At 46.5% G+C, this 14,399-nt stretch overlaps 1 protein-coding gene across 1 annotated transcript in view; it reads right to left on the minus strand.

The window, feature by feature from the left end:
• ADAMTS12 (ADAM metallopeptidase with thrombospondin type 1 motif 12) overlaps positions 1-14,399 on the minus strand; it is a 175,797-nt gene that overhangs the window by 17,829 nt on the left and 143,569 nt on the right. Inside the window, exons 18-20 of the mRNA XM_081131264.1 lie at positions 12,455-12,665; positions 7,573-8,673; positions 62-214 (exon numbers count right to left, since the gene is read on the minus strand). Coding sequence (XP_080987390.1) covers positions 62-214; positions 7,573-8,673; positions 12,455-12,665 — 1,465 coding nt within the window. The remainder of the gene's footprint in view (positions 1-61; positions 215-7,572; positions 8,674-12,454; positions 12,666-14,399) is intronic.

The following is a 14,399-nucleotide window of genomic DNA, read 5'->3' on the forward strand; positions in this document are numbered from 1 at the left end:
AAATAAGATCCTCCCCCATCCAGCCCCCAAGCCCCCACACCACTGAGCCTGGTTAAGTTACCTTGCTCCAGTTTCCCACTTTCCAGCTGGCACAGGGACGGAGGTGGCATCTCTTCGCAGGGTCAGGCTTCTGAATGGCTGCACAGTCAGAATCCACCTGGGTGCTGCACTCCACACGTCGCCAGTAGGCGCCCAGCCCACAGGTGGTGGAACACTGGCAGGGGACAGGAGACAGAGGCTGAGTGCCACTTCCTCAGACACACCCATGACACGCTGTAGTCAGAAGTTCCCCAGCTCTTGAATCAGGACTGTTCTTGTGAATTTGGCCCATTCTCAAGAGGCCTCACTTGTTGCAATCCTCTCTCCTGGCCCCCGTCTCTGCCATGAGAGTAAGGCTGGGCTAGCCCGCTGTTGGATGACAGATCATGTGAAACAGAGCAGGGTGACCGGGTCAAGGCCATCCCAGAGCGGCCAGCCTTCAGCCACCTCTCCAGCGGGCGCATGACAAGCCAAGCTGAGGTCAGTGAAGCTCAGCCCAGAGCAGAAGAACCTCCCAGCTGACCCATAGACTCATGAACAAAAATAAATGTCTGCTGAGGTGTGGTGGTGGTTTGTTATTTAGCATTACTGTGGCAACAGTCAATTGATACAACATAACAGGTATCTTTTCTACATTTCCTATAACCTCCTGAGACCAGGGTACAATTACAGCTCTTCAGTTGGCTAACTGTGTGATCATTTGCAGTTTCCTGACTTCCCTGGCCTGTAAAACTGGTGAGAACACTTGGACCTCCTTCACTGCGTTGTTGTGAAGACCAAAGAGATGATTCATGCACTGGCCAGTGATCTACAGATGTTACCTCCTGAACACAACACACTTGCAAGGTCAGTATTATGAGCCCCACTTTCCAGGTATCCGGGGCCCAGAGAGTTTAGAAGCCGTGCTCAAGATCGCACAGCCAGTATGCTGTTAATTTCAGGTTACAACATGGAGAAGAACTTGACATCTGCCCAAACCCAAAAAAGGAGCTAGGAAGACCAAATTCCCAGGCTAGGGATATCTCAAGTGATGTCTACAGTTCTCTGCACCATATAATGTTGCAAATAAATGCATGTTGTCTCTGGAGCTCCACATCTAGTCCTGCTGGGTTCGGATGTCCTGAACCCAGCAATCTGTTTCATTGCTTTTTGACAGGCTCTATTTAAGAAGCAAACAACACCCCAGGGTGAAGCTGACAGGAGGAAGGTCATGGGACATAGGAAAAGTAGATGGGATTCCACAGATTGTCACTTGCATTGGTTTCAAATTGGGAGGGGGGATCAGAGAGAAAGGAGGGCTCTGAGGAGGCTGAGGGACAACTCCACTTTGTCCTGGAAACAGCTAGTGACCACATGGGAACTGATTCATAGATCAAGGAGCAGGTTTCAGGGTGTCCAGACTGGAGCTGACGTGGAGGGAGGGCTGCATCGTGTGAAAACCGCCGTGAAGGGCTGTGGAAAATGACACTGTCACTTCCCTTTACATGACTGCAGAGCCTCCATTTAACCGACTGGCCCGGGGGACCTGGCTGAATGAAGACACAACCCTATGAGAGGTGATTTTCTGTCCAAATAAGAGCCAATACCCCTGCATGCTGAGTGACGCCTGTTTCCTGTTCTGCAAACAGATATGGGGGCAAACACTAAGTGCTTGCTACGTGCCTGACCCGCCTCTGAGCTCCTTACGTGGACCTGTTCCTTTTACCTCCTAACAGACCCAGGAGTCGGGCATTACCATCGCCCTCACATTATAGGTGAGGACAGTGGGGTGCGGTGAGGACAGTGGGGTGCGGTGAGGACAGTGGGGTGCGGTGAGGACAGTGGGGTGCGGTGAGGACATACTGTTAGCGACTGAGCCAGGATTCAAACCCAGAAAGTCTGGGTCCCAGCTTTATGTCTACTTCTAGTGTTAGCTTGGTTTTCAAATCCATTCTTTAATTTGTGAAATAAAAAAATTAGAGAAACACGCCGTGTGCCACGAGGACATGAACAGGCCTTGGCTGCAGGACAGAGAGCGGGGGGACACGGTCAGGGGACTGCAGGTCAGATGTGAGCAACCTGAAAAATTGCTCCTGGTCCTCAGGGTCAGGACAGGCTTTATGGGAGAGGAAACTCAAAGGTCGATACTGAAGAGCAGGTAGGATGTGAAAGGGCAGAGGAGGGAGAGAAAATTCCAGGCAGAGGGAACGCTAAATAAAGGCACTGGAGTGGGAGGGGCAGAGGGCTTCGTAGAAACTGAGTTCGATTTACTGAAGCTTAAGGCGGACAGACAAAAGCAGGGGGCGTCCGGTTTGACAGCTGGGTTATGTCGTGAAGTCCGTGTGGCTGTTAGAGAGGATTTTACCTTATCTGATACGTAATGTAGAGACATCAAAGATTTGCGATCAGGAGTTTGGAAGGACTAGAAAGTTCCCTCTGGAAGACTAATCTGGCAGCCTGGCATCTCTTGGGATGATGTGTGAAAAGCACTGGAGAAGGGGGAGACCCAGAGTGCCCAGGCCAGCAGGAGGCGTCCAGCAGGTGCCACCGAGGGTCCTTCATTCTCCACCCCGGGGTGCTCGTGGCATCGTGGACCAGACGATACTTCCTCAGAGAACGCTGCAGGATTCCTATCGTCTCTGGCTCTCAGGCACGGGACACTCGTAGCTGCCCCTCCCCATCTTCATATCTAAAGCATCCCCACTCTTTTCCAAACGCCTCCTGCCACTAGCTGGGAAAACACTGGGCCCTCGGCGAACAGGAAATAAAGAGGAGATGGCAGGAAGATGAGGTGACACTGACTTGAAAAAACTGTTGGGGTTCTTTTAGTAGCACAGGGCAGATCGATATCAGGAGTGACGCTGGGGTTTCTAAGACTTGGTGACTGAGAGAAGGGCGATGACATTATAGGGGGGCATTCCTAAAGAAACAGCTTCAGAAGTAGGCAGAATAAAAAAGTGGGGACAGTGGGAAACTCAAAACCCAGAGTTTTCATCCTGAGTCCTGCTCCTCTCTGACAATTCTGTTAAACGTTCTGTTTCATAAGCTGCAAAGGGAGCCGGCACCACGCCTGGTCGTGAGGAAGCTTCTGCCAGACGTGGAACTCTGTCCTGTCCTTGTAGCTTTGAAAACTCTGCACTCTGGGTCAATTTCCTTTTCCCAGCCAAACTCCCTGGAATTAATAGCTCTCAGTGGCCACAGCAAGGTTGCCAGATTTTTGGTGAGCTATGATGTAATCAATAAGACAGTTTATTTCTGCCAAAGTCAAATGATGACATTTGAGATAGAATTAATTCTGTGTATCCTTTTTTTTTTTTTTCTAAATATGTTTTTTGAATTGATTTTAGAGAGAGGAAGGGGAAAAGAGAGAGAGAAATATCATGTGAGAGAGAAACATCAATTGGCTTCCTCCTGCACACCCCCTACTGGGGATTGAGCCTGCAACCCAGGCATGTGCCCTGACCAGGAATGGAACCTCCGACCTTTAGGTGCATGGGAGGATGCTCCACCAGCTGAACCACACCAGCCAGGGCAATTCTGTATATCTTGATTAGACTATAATCAAAATGTGTCAACCAACCTCTGGGCTCAAATAGTCATCAGGCTTATTGTATACTTTTATTTTGGTTTATTTGGATACAGTAATTTCTCATAGAATCAATGAACATGTATCAATTCATTATCACATATTAAATATCTTCAGGACAAAAGATATTTAAATTTAAATTTAATAATTCCATGACTGTTTTGGGATTTGGGGATTGGAAGAAAAGATAAGAGGATGGGAAAAGAAACTAATTTCTGGGTCATCCTAATGCTATTTTTTAATAAAGCTTTTGTATCAACTTGTGGACTGAGAGGGGCTTGTCTTTTCTTATTAACAGCCCTAATATGGGACTCTTCCAACTTAGGACTGTGATAGCTTCTCCCCTTCGGACTGCAATCCATCTCAATATACACGCTGTTCTCCCCAGGGTCACCAGTGACCTGCTAATTGTCAAATCCATTAGGTCCACTGTCAGTTCTTATGTTCCTAGACATCCATGGCAACACTTTTCTTGGTTTACGTCTTAAATATTAGGCAATTCATTACTAGTCTTCCACATGGGATCTCTTTGCTAGCCAGCTCCTTAAAATGCCGATGTTTTCTAGGGTCCTATCACTGGCCCACTCCTCTCTGCAGCCTACAGGCTAAGGGGACCTCCTTCACTCTCAAAGTTCTAACTCCTACTTACTGGTCTTGGCTACCAAATCTTATCCCTGGTTCTCACCTCTCTAAAGAGCTCAAACCCATACACACAAACATCTGTTGGTCATCACCTGGATATCCCCGAGGTACCAGTATTTTAACTCAATCTATAACCGACCTCATCACCCCTCCTTTACCTGTCTCTATTAAAACTCACTCCTTCTATATAACGTGGGGTATCTCAGTTTATAGGAGCACCACTCAACAGACACCCAAGATTCCAATTAAATGGTCTTGACAGACTCCTCTCCTCTCTCCTTCCACACCCCACATCAATTATTCACAAAGCCCTAGTGATGTTAAATTCTACAGGTATTTTGAATTTAACTTCCCTTCATCATCCTGAGCAGTCTTGTCCTCAGTCTCATGCCTCATCTAGACCACTGCAGTAACCTCTCAACAGGTCAGATCCCTCAGCCTCACTGCTTCCAGAATGAGCTTCCCAAAACACCCAGTGGGCCATGCCATTCAGGGGCAGAGACTGCCAGATAGTCACTATAAGCTTTCTTCCCTTCTTCCTGGGCACACAATCAGATGACATTTCTCAGAGGCTTTGCAGTTTGGTTCAGTCATGTGCCTGAGTTCGAGACAATGGATTGTGGGAGTAAGTAATTCATGCCCCCTTCAGGCCCGGCTCATAAAACCCCTGCAGGAACACCTTCTGAGACTAGGGTGGTGACCTCAGGGCAAATCTGATGATGAGAGGAGGGCAGAGCCACTGTCAGCTGGGATTCCCAAACGATTGCATGGATCAGAGCACCATCTATAGCCACCGCTGTAGACTCGGAATTACCCTGTATTATTATGTGAGTGAGAAATCAACTTCTGTTTTAGTGAACCATAACTGGTATGGCTCTGTTTGTCACAACAGCCTAGCCTCATGCACATGCATGCGTGAGAGTGTGTGTGTGTGTGATTTCTAATCACATACACATGCTGTACATGTCATACTTTGATTATTCTGACATCAACCCTAATCTATGCCTTTTATCACCTACTCTTTCATATTCTGCCCAACCAGGTTGTATTCCTCTCAAGGCCCACAGTGCCTTTAATTGTAGGTGCTTTCAGACTACATCTCCATGAACTAACTAACAAAATACTACAAGTTAACTGGTAGCCTCAGTTTCTGTAACATGTTCTCTCTGTCTTTGAGTCTGCAGAGGCCACACACTGCCCAGACTGCTTTCGTGGATGGAAGGCAGCAAGCCTGTTTATCTGTCCTTTTAGGGAGGCCCCATGTTTCTGGAAGGAAAGATATGTTTTGAAGGTACTACTTTCAAGTACATCCTTTTGGGGATATTGCTCACAAAACTGAAACAGATCAATTTTATTTCTAGGCTGAACCCACTGTGGTGACAGAATAGGGACCATTTGGCTCTGTGAGCTCAAAAGTAACCATGGAGCCCTTTAAAATACTTTCTGTGAACTTTGTGATTTTTCTCATCTATCTGCCCAGGGTCACCTCTTAACTGGCATTGTTTTTATGTCTTATGACCAAAGAAGAAACAAACAGAACAGAAGGCAGAGAGAGTGGTGATGTTTTCTGATTTGCAAAGCAGTGGGTCAGAGGCTGGGAAGTCTGTCTGCTTGGGTTGAATCCCTGCTCCAGCGCTCCTGGCTGTGTGGGAGGCTGGCCAGCTACTCCATGTCTCTCAGCTCCAGTTTCCTCATCTCTAAAATGGGGAAAATATTACCAGCCTCCTTGGGCTGTGGTAGGATTAAATGAGAGAATTCACGTTAATTAGCATAAAATCATGCTATTAAAGTATGGTACATACTTTATAAGTGCTCACTGTCAACACGCTCCTCATTGTTAAGAGCCCATCAGAGCTTTCCTAATGGAAAGATGTGACTAAAATGTCAGGAATCATAAGACCCATTCCTCTCATTCTTCCGAGAAATATTACTCTAAGCATGAAAATCTGTTTTCCTCCTGAGCCTGTATCCTTTACGTGCAGGTGGAGAGAGTAAGATGCTGCTCCATTGACAGGAAATATGGTAAGTACTTAAGAAATCAAACATGAATCAATGTGAAAACAGAGTTCAAATGCAAACAAACATTTTTGAAAGTTTGAATTTACCTAGTTATTGCCAATATAGTCAATGCTATGACCAAATATGATGATTAATTCATATAAAATTTTTTATACAGCTAAGTTGTCAATTGGTGCTGAAATTCACTAGAGACAGCAGATTCGAGTGGAAAGAGAAGGTTCATCATCCAAATGACAAGTGTATCAGACAAGTCACTGAACCACTGAAAATCTTAGTTTCTCTATTTATAAATTGGTACAAATCAGACTCTACCTGCTCCTCAGGACTGTCAAAAGGAGAAAAGAAGAGAGTGCATATGAAAGTGGTTTGGAAATTAACATGCTTTATAAATTAAATGTTAATTTTTTATATCAGCTACTATTACTTCCCTTTTCTTTATCTACAAACATGAGCCATGGAATGTCATAAAAATGCTGAATGATTTGAACGTGTGATTATTTTGGCACAAAGTCCCCTTTTGAGCTGTCAAATTATTTTTAACAAGTACATATACTGTGCATTCAAAATTCAAATAGGTGAGAAATTATTTTCATGCTTCAAAGGATTGAATTCGTTTTAGAAATGGAAAAACAAATGTCCAGCCAAATTCTTGAAGCCTGAAAATAGGGGCCAACATCTTTTCATCATCTATTTTCTTCTCTCTATGTATTCTATTTCTTTCAATAAGCCAAAATGATTTTTTTTGTATACAAACAAATGCACCTAAAAGAAAAGAAATCACGGATACAACGAGCTATAGAATTCTCTTAAAGAATGTGGCGTTAGATTTCCATTTTAATTGCTATTACTTGGCAGGTTTAAACTAGCGTCTCAAACATTAGCTTTTGAATGAAACGAGCCCTTTCAGCGGGGCTTCATCATAGGATTATCGTTTCATAGCCGGGAGGGACGCTGGAGATGACCCACACTGGCCCACTGTTCTGCAGATGAGAAGCAGGCTGGGGGAGACGCTGCATTTTCCACTATCACACAGCTGGCTGACCCCGACCTCCTGACTTGGGTCGAGATTCTTTTCACTATATCTCACTACATCTGTTCTCTTCCCTGGAGACTCCCCCCCTCCCCAACCCCATTTTTGGAGTTAGGAAGACAAAGAGGGAGGTGGGGCATAAACCTGATTGCTTCATGCTTATTCCACATCTGACTATATTTCATAAAGCCCATTTTGAAACCTGCACAAGAATGCAATGCCCCTGACTGTTTCCAGATAGAAAAGGCATGGGATGGGGAAGAGATGGAACTCCTACCTCGCTCCAGTTTCCAACGATCCAGTTGGCAGGGCCGCGGCCTGTCGGGAGCTGCTTGTAATCGGAGGCATTCAGCAGAAAGCCCTCAGCAATCAGACTGGTTGCATCGGCCTCGGTCAGGACTGCTCCCGGACTCTGCGTCAGGTTCATGCTGCTCGGAAGTTCTGGGGGGTTATGGTCCACCGACCTCTCTGAGGGCGCTGGCTGGTGGTCTCCCCCCAGAGGGAGTGAAGTGTTAGCCGGCTTTTCAGTGCCCATCCCCTCAGCTCTGGGTGTACCATTTTTGAGAGTAGTGGGCCCTTCGCTGGGTAGCAGTCCTTGTGTCACCGTGCTGACAGGTGGCCACAAGGATGCCCCCCAAACATAAGGTGTTGGCGGAGGTCCCAGAGGCATTTCTGTACTTTCCACTGAAGCACCGCTTCCAGGTGCCATGGTCTGGGTCCACATGACAGAGCTGTTGTCACTTGTGTTCTTAGGCTGTTCACTGCCTTCCCCGGAGCCACTGTGCATCTCCATGTCTGGCTCTTTGCTCAAGGTGTTATAAAATGGGGTGGCCTGCCAGGTCACGGGGTTGCTGGAAGGGGGCAGACCAGAAACACTCCCTGCTGTGGCCGAGAGGCCTCCGTCCGAGGTAGGACCAGGCTCTGAATTGGAAACATTCCCTTCACTTGGCTGGACGCTCAGCGGCCAGGCAGGGAGCATGGGCTGGGCCGTGGTGGCAGTGGAAATGGCATAAGGGGCATCCAGTTCGGTCTGGGTGGAACTGTTCTGCCACCGAGGCCCCCCCGGGGCTCCTCCTGAGGCGGTGGCAGCGGTGGCGCTTGTGCTCAGAGACGCGGGCGCTGCGGGTGTGCTCAGCAACCTGGGCCTGGATGCTGTGGGCGGGATGGGCATCGAGGGGCCCGGCCCGGGTGTGGGGAGCTTCTTCCCGTTGAAAACTGGGCCTCTGCTGGGTTTCAGAAATCTCCGGCTAGATGGGCACTGCTGGAGGCCACACAGGGCTCGGCTGTTGGGTTTCCTGGTCACGTCGCAGGGCTCGTCATGGTTCTTGGCACACGTGACGCTGCGGATCCGCACTCCGCCGCCGCAGGACACAGAGCACTGGGAAGAGAGACAGCGGTGGGTGCGGGAGGGAGGGGGGCTCGGGGGCTCCGGGGCTCAGGCTCGGCTACAGCGGGTCAGGGTGGCCCAACGGATGCTGAACTGTGCAGCTGAACCTCTCACACTTTACACTTTTTTATTTTACGCTTTTTTTCTGTACTTCTTTAGTTTCCCATGGAAATATGTTATCTCCTGGAGACCAGCTGAGACTCAGGACCAACCATTTACCCTCCACAAACTGAAAATACAAACTGTGACAGTGTAAATGAAGTCTCCCTGGGCTTTGAGTGTTGGATAGCGGGTTCACAAAGAGTGCAAAGATCTAAATAAGAGGCCGGTGGAGGGGGGCAACTGGGGGCAAATGAGGGACATCTGTAATACCGTCAACAATAAAAATAAACTTAAAAAAAATAAGGGATAGTAGTAATAGCTTTCCTAGGGTTTTGATGCTATTAAGTTAATGCAAAATGTTTATATGTTCTCTGAAACCTACTGTTAGTTCTAATGAAACTTTCCCTTTATATTTAGGAAATCTGCATTATAACCCTGGCTTTCTAAATGAGAAAAGGCTAAGAGAGTCTTAACACTAGCTCAAGGTCATACAGTTAGGGCTTGCCAGGGCTAAAAAATCTAGGGAAATTGCTATTCCACTAAATCTATTAATAGTCTAACTGCCAGGAGAAATAGGGGAATGAATGAACTAATATCCACCTCATGGAGCTATTTTACAAGCTGAATGAGACAAACTATGTAGTATAGAGAGCACTCAACAAATGATGGATGACATTATTTCCATCTATTCACTTTACTAACAAATAATTGTATGGATAGAGCTTACTGTGTGCCTGGCACTGTTTTAGTGAGAACTTTAGGAATATTAATTCATTTAACCCTCATAACTTCCCTTGAGTCTAAGTACTACTGCTATCCACATCTCATGGATGGAGGAAAGAAGCCACAGAAAAGTAAAGTCACCACAAAGAGACTGAATTCACCTATCCAATAAGTGGCAGAGCCAGGCTTTGAACCCAGGAACTCATGGCCCAGAGACCATGTCCTTCACCACTAGGCTGGCTGCCTCTCACAAGGCTTGTCCCTGGAGTGGTGTACCTCGTAAAAATGGGAGCCCCAGAAACTTTGATACAACATATCTTTGTTTACAACATATAAAGAAAGTCTCCCTTCTTTATCTTCCAAGCCCAGAAAGGCAGTTGGACAAAACCAGAAGAGTCTTGCTGAAACTTGAGACTGGGGATAGGAGTCTGAGCTTAGAGGCAGAGAGGCTGGTCACAGGGGCCAGACAAGCTCTCCCTGGGAGAAGCAGCCTCTAGCTCTCACTAGGTTCCCCCTCTGACCACTGGCACAGCTGAGCCCACCCTTCTCCCACTGCCTGGGCTGGCAGATCTGCCTTGACAGAGAAGGGCAGCTCATGGATTTGTCTTTCCTCCTTCCCAGGGAGGACCATTCTGTAGGAGTCTAGGAACCTCACGGTTCTTGGGTCTTTTAACCCAGTTACATTGATAGCTCCAGACTTACCCAGGGTGATTCAAAAGGCCCAATGCAGACCAAACGATCAGGTATTGCTTGTCCACTACCCTGCATGAACTAATGTCAATCTCAAGACAAAATCCAGACCATAAGCACTATGTATATGTAGCAAGAATCACTGTATCATCTCCCTTAAAAAAGTATCTGAGCACAGTTAGAATGTCAAAGGCATTTCATTGTATTCCAGAAAATAGGCTATTAGAGAAATTGAGGGCTAATGTGCACAGACATTAGTGAGACAACAGAGGGAAGAAAGGAACACCCATTTGATGAGTATTTTGATACTGATTTAAGTACTGCACCTGCACCAACATCTCCTGAATGAAGGCAGCGGTCGGCCTTTCTGCTCTGCTCCATCAGGTAGAAGCTAGAAACTGGATCCCTGTCTGCTAACAATACACTATGCAATAGCCTGTATTCAGAACAGGAACAAGTACTTGTCACATCATGTCAACATTTTGGTCCTTTGTCCCGAGTTAAGTCACAACATTTTGCTCCCTATAAACATGAACACAATAAAAATAACTCCTTGGCCAAACATGTAATTGCAGTTCTTTTAAAAAGCATGAAGGCTCTGGCAATTAGTAAATTCTATGTGACAAAAATTACTAACTGCTTTGGATGGAGCCAAACATTTTTGATAAACAGATTTAATGGATCAGTCACAATACCCCATTCAGCCTTATTTCAACAACACTGTAATTTACAACATTCTATCTAGGTTGTTGGTGGAAATAGGCCAGTGAGAAGCTATCATTGTGCCTTCCTGGGAATAGCAGGGGGAATGTTGTGGACTATTGCTGATATGTGCACATGAGTCAGTGCACCATCAGTAGTACATACTATTTTGTAGGTATGTTTTCTTTGCATGTATACCTTTTACTTTTTTTTGGTCCTATCTCTCCATTTGATAGGAAGTTCTTACAATACAGGGACCACACTTGCCATTTTTCAAAAATGTCACCTACATGACCAAGAATGTATTCTGTATAGGATTAGAAGAGAAAAACCTAACCGGTGACTCTTGCTTCCAAGAAATAGTCTTGGAAGTAAGGTTATCAAAGTGGCTGTATTCAGATGAGTGTTTTCTGTTTTCAATTAGTTATCGACAGAGATGGTACCTTTGCTTATGCAAATTTTCAAATTCCTCTTCAGATAATACTTGTAGAGTATCTTTATAAGCAATGAAAAGCAATCTCATTTACTGATAATCAAAGACCGCTTTTTAAACAAAAAGGTTTTATCCAAATTGGTCACATTACTCCCTTGCCCATCAGATTTAGTTCTAATTGATCTTCTGTGGCATTTTCCTGAATCAAATGTTTGTGAGTTCTAAGAGGAGTTCCTCAGATATTCTGGTCAATGGTGGCGTTACTGTGGGAAGCATGTGGCTTCCCAAGAAGCTTATAGGAAGTCAGCATCCATCTATACATTTTACCCCCTTGGTTTTAAAAACACATTTGTTTTTTAGTCATTCCTTAGGCGATTGACTGAAATGTGCATAAGGAAGCAGAGTGGGGCCCCTAGAGACTCCAGGACCTTGGAGCTAAAAGGGGTCCACTGCCACCATGGATTCTGGGAGCATAGGTCTTGATCGTATCAGGCGCCATGGTGACCCAAAGAAAACGGAAGCCTGGGAGTTTTCATAACTTACACTCAGAGAATTAGATCAGATTAACTTTGGGAAAAATGCAAAACGTATTTGAATTTATGTGGCTAATCACAGTAGACATCCTAAGCCTCGGTCAGGTCAGGCCTTGACACGTGTTGAAAAGATGGATTAAGTGTCAAGGGCACTGCCTGTCATTCAACCATTAGAGCAACGCTCCTTGGTTTTACTTTACTAGGGTAGCTCCAGTGAAACATAACTACTGGTAAATGTTTAACAAACTGGCTCTTGGGGAGGGTGGAAGCCCTGATTTGCTGCCAATAGTTTAACACAGGCCAACAAAAATCCTGATGATTTATCAATGAGCTGTTGTGAGCCTGGGCAAGCAGATATCCCTGGCAGGTATATGACCACTGGACAAATGAGAGGAAGATCCTATAAGAATGGAAAACAAGCAAGGTAGAATACTGAGCGGTGGGAAATGCAGGAAACAGGCCAGAGATGACAGACACTGGCCACTGTGCCGTTTTCTCCAGAGTCACTTTGGATTGGTTAATGACGAATAATGGGAAGGGCTGATGAGGCATAAATCATGCCAGTTTCCCTTTTAACCTCTGAGCTCACCTCACTCCAGTTGCCTACGGTCCAGTCTGATGGACACAAGATGTCCCTGTTGCAGGAAATGAGGGCCTTGGGCTTGAGCAGGTGCAGGCAGTCCTTAGCCGGCAGAGCCTGCTCGTCAGAGCCCATGGTCTGGATGCACAGCACCGTTCGCCTCTTGTCTCCGTGGGGCCCGCATGTCGCCGAACATGCTTCCCACTCTCCTGCCCACCACCTGCAGAAACACATGTGAGAGAAGATTGCAAGAAAAAAACCCCAAACAAATAATATCAACAAAGTCATCAACATCTGTATTATTCATTTATTCCTAGAAAAATAAAGGCAAACATTTTACTTTCAACATTCCAAAAGCACTACTGGGATCATTAATATCTCTTTCTGGAGGCTGCACTTTGAGGTCTGCACTGGGTCAATTCAGGCTTGACCTGCTAGTTTTGTTGATCCTTAATGACTGACTACAAACTAGGCCCGGGCCTTAATGGTGTGCAGAAAAAGTCTCAAAGAAACTCAGAACTTTGGAAACAGACACATACCAGACAGAGGGAAAAGTAACTGAAATAGCAAAAAATGCTACCTAATGACAAAGATATGAAAAGAATTATCAAATTGCTTATGCTTTGCTCTTCTTCCTTGAGCATATTCTTAAAAGTTTGGAGGAAATCATGTTCCCAACACGACAGCAGAAGCCGGGGGCTGGGCTGGGCTGTTTTCCTCCTTCAGGTGCAATGATATGGAATGGCAGAAGCATCTGCTGCAAAAATGATCATCAGCTCACCAAGAAACCCGGGCACTAGATGCCACATTTGTGCCAGCTGGGACCGCACAGCCTGGTAGCCCAGCTCCTCCTATGTGAGACCATCAGCACTTCCATTCTAACTACCAGGCTTCAGAGCCAATTGTGTGGGAGGGGGCTGTGTCACTGAGGCATTTCAAAATTTTGTTCTGAATGAACAAGTTGCATCCATGCCCTCGGCTTAAGAAGCATTCCCAGAGGGGAAAATCTATCATTTACCTTGTGCTAACAAGGTGCTCTTAGAACTGAGAAATCAAGAGATGTCAAGTAACCACAAAGCCCCAAGAAGGGCAGGGACCATATATATGGACAGTGACCAGGAGTCAGGGCATTGGGCGAGGCATTCAACTCATGCCTGCTGGTCCCAGACCTGACGACAGCTCTGTCTTGCTAATGTATGTGTATAATCTTTCTGGCTATAAGCTTCCTTAGGAAGTGACATACTTGTGCTATTCAAAAAAATCCTGCACCACATGCTTTGAGAAAACCCTAATCATGTGGTTTTCCAAGCCGTGGAGCTTCTGTGAGCTGGTGGAGGTGAGGTGACGCAGGCCTCTGTCCTGCCCCCACGGAGGCGGGTCCGGCTCTGCCTCCCAGCCCCCTCACCCACAGACACCACAGAACTGGACAGGCGCAGACCTCAGACCCTGGGACGAGAGGGCCCAGCCTCTGGGTCCTGCCTTCGAACCTACGAACCTACGAGAGTGGCATGCTCGCCTGCGCTGACCTGTCTAGACTGCATTTTTTCAGCCCAGTTCCTGGCACGTATCACAGTCACCAGGCTCTCCTTTGGGATTTAGCCTGTGCTTTGTTTGATTTGTTATGCCAGCTGCTCACTCCCTGTTGAGCCAAACTCCTCTTACAGTGTCTTCTGAGGGCTGCGATGAACGCTGATGGGATCCCCTCCCTCCCTCCCTCCCTCCCTCCCTCCCTCCCTCCCTCCCTCCCTCCCTCCCTCCCTCCCTCCCTCCCTCCCTCTTCCTCTCTTTTTCTCTTTTCAACACAAACCCCTTATAACAACACCCAAGCTACCTTCTAGGATCCCAATATCTTCAACCAATATAATTAGCAGCAAACGAACACCTCTATTACAGCAGTTCCAACCAAGGGTGACTGTCCCCCAGGAGACATTTGGAGACATTTTTGGTTGTCACA

Source organism: Miniopterus schreibersii (genome assembly GCF_964146895.1).
Source record: "Miniopterus schreibersii genome assembly, chromosome: 3".
NCBI classification, from domain to species: domain Eukaryota; kingdom Metazoa; phylum Chordata; class Mammalia; order Chiroptera; family Miniopteridae; genus Miniopterus; species Miniopterus schreibersii.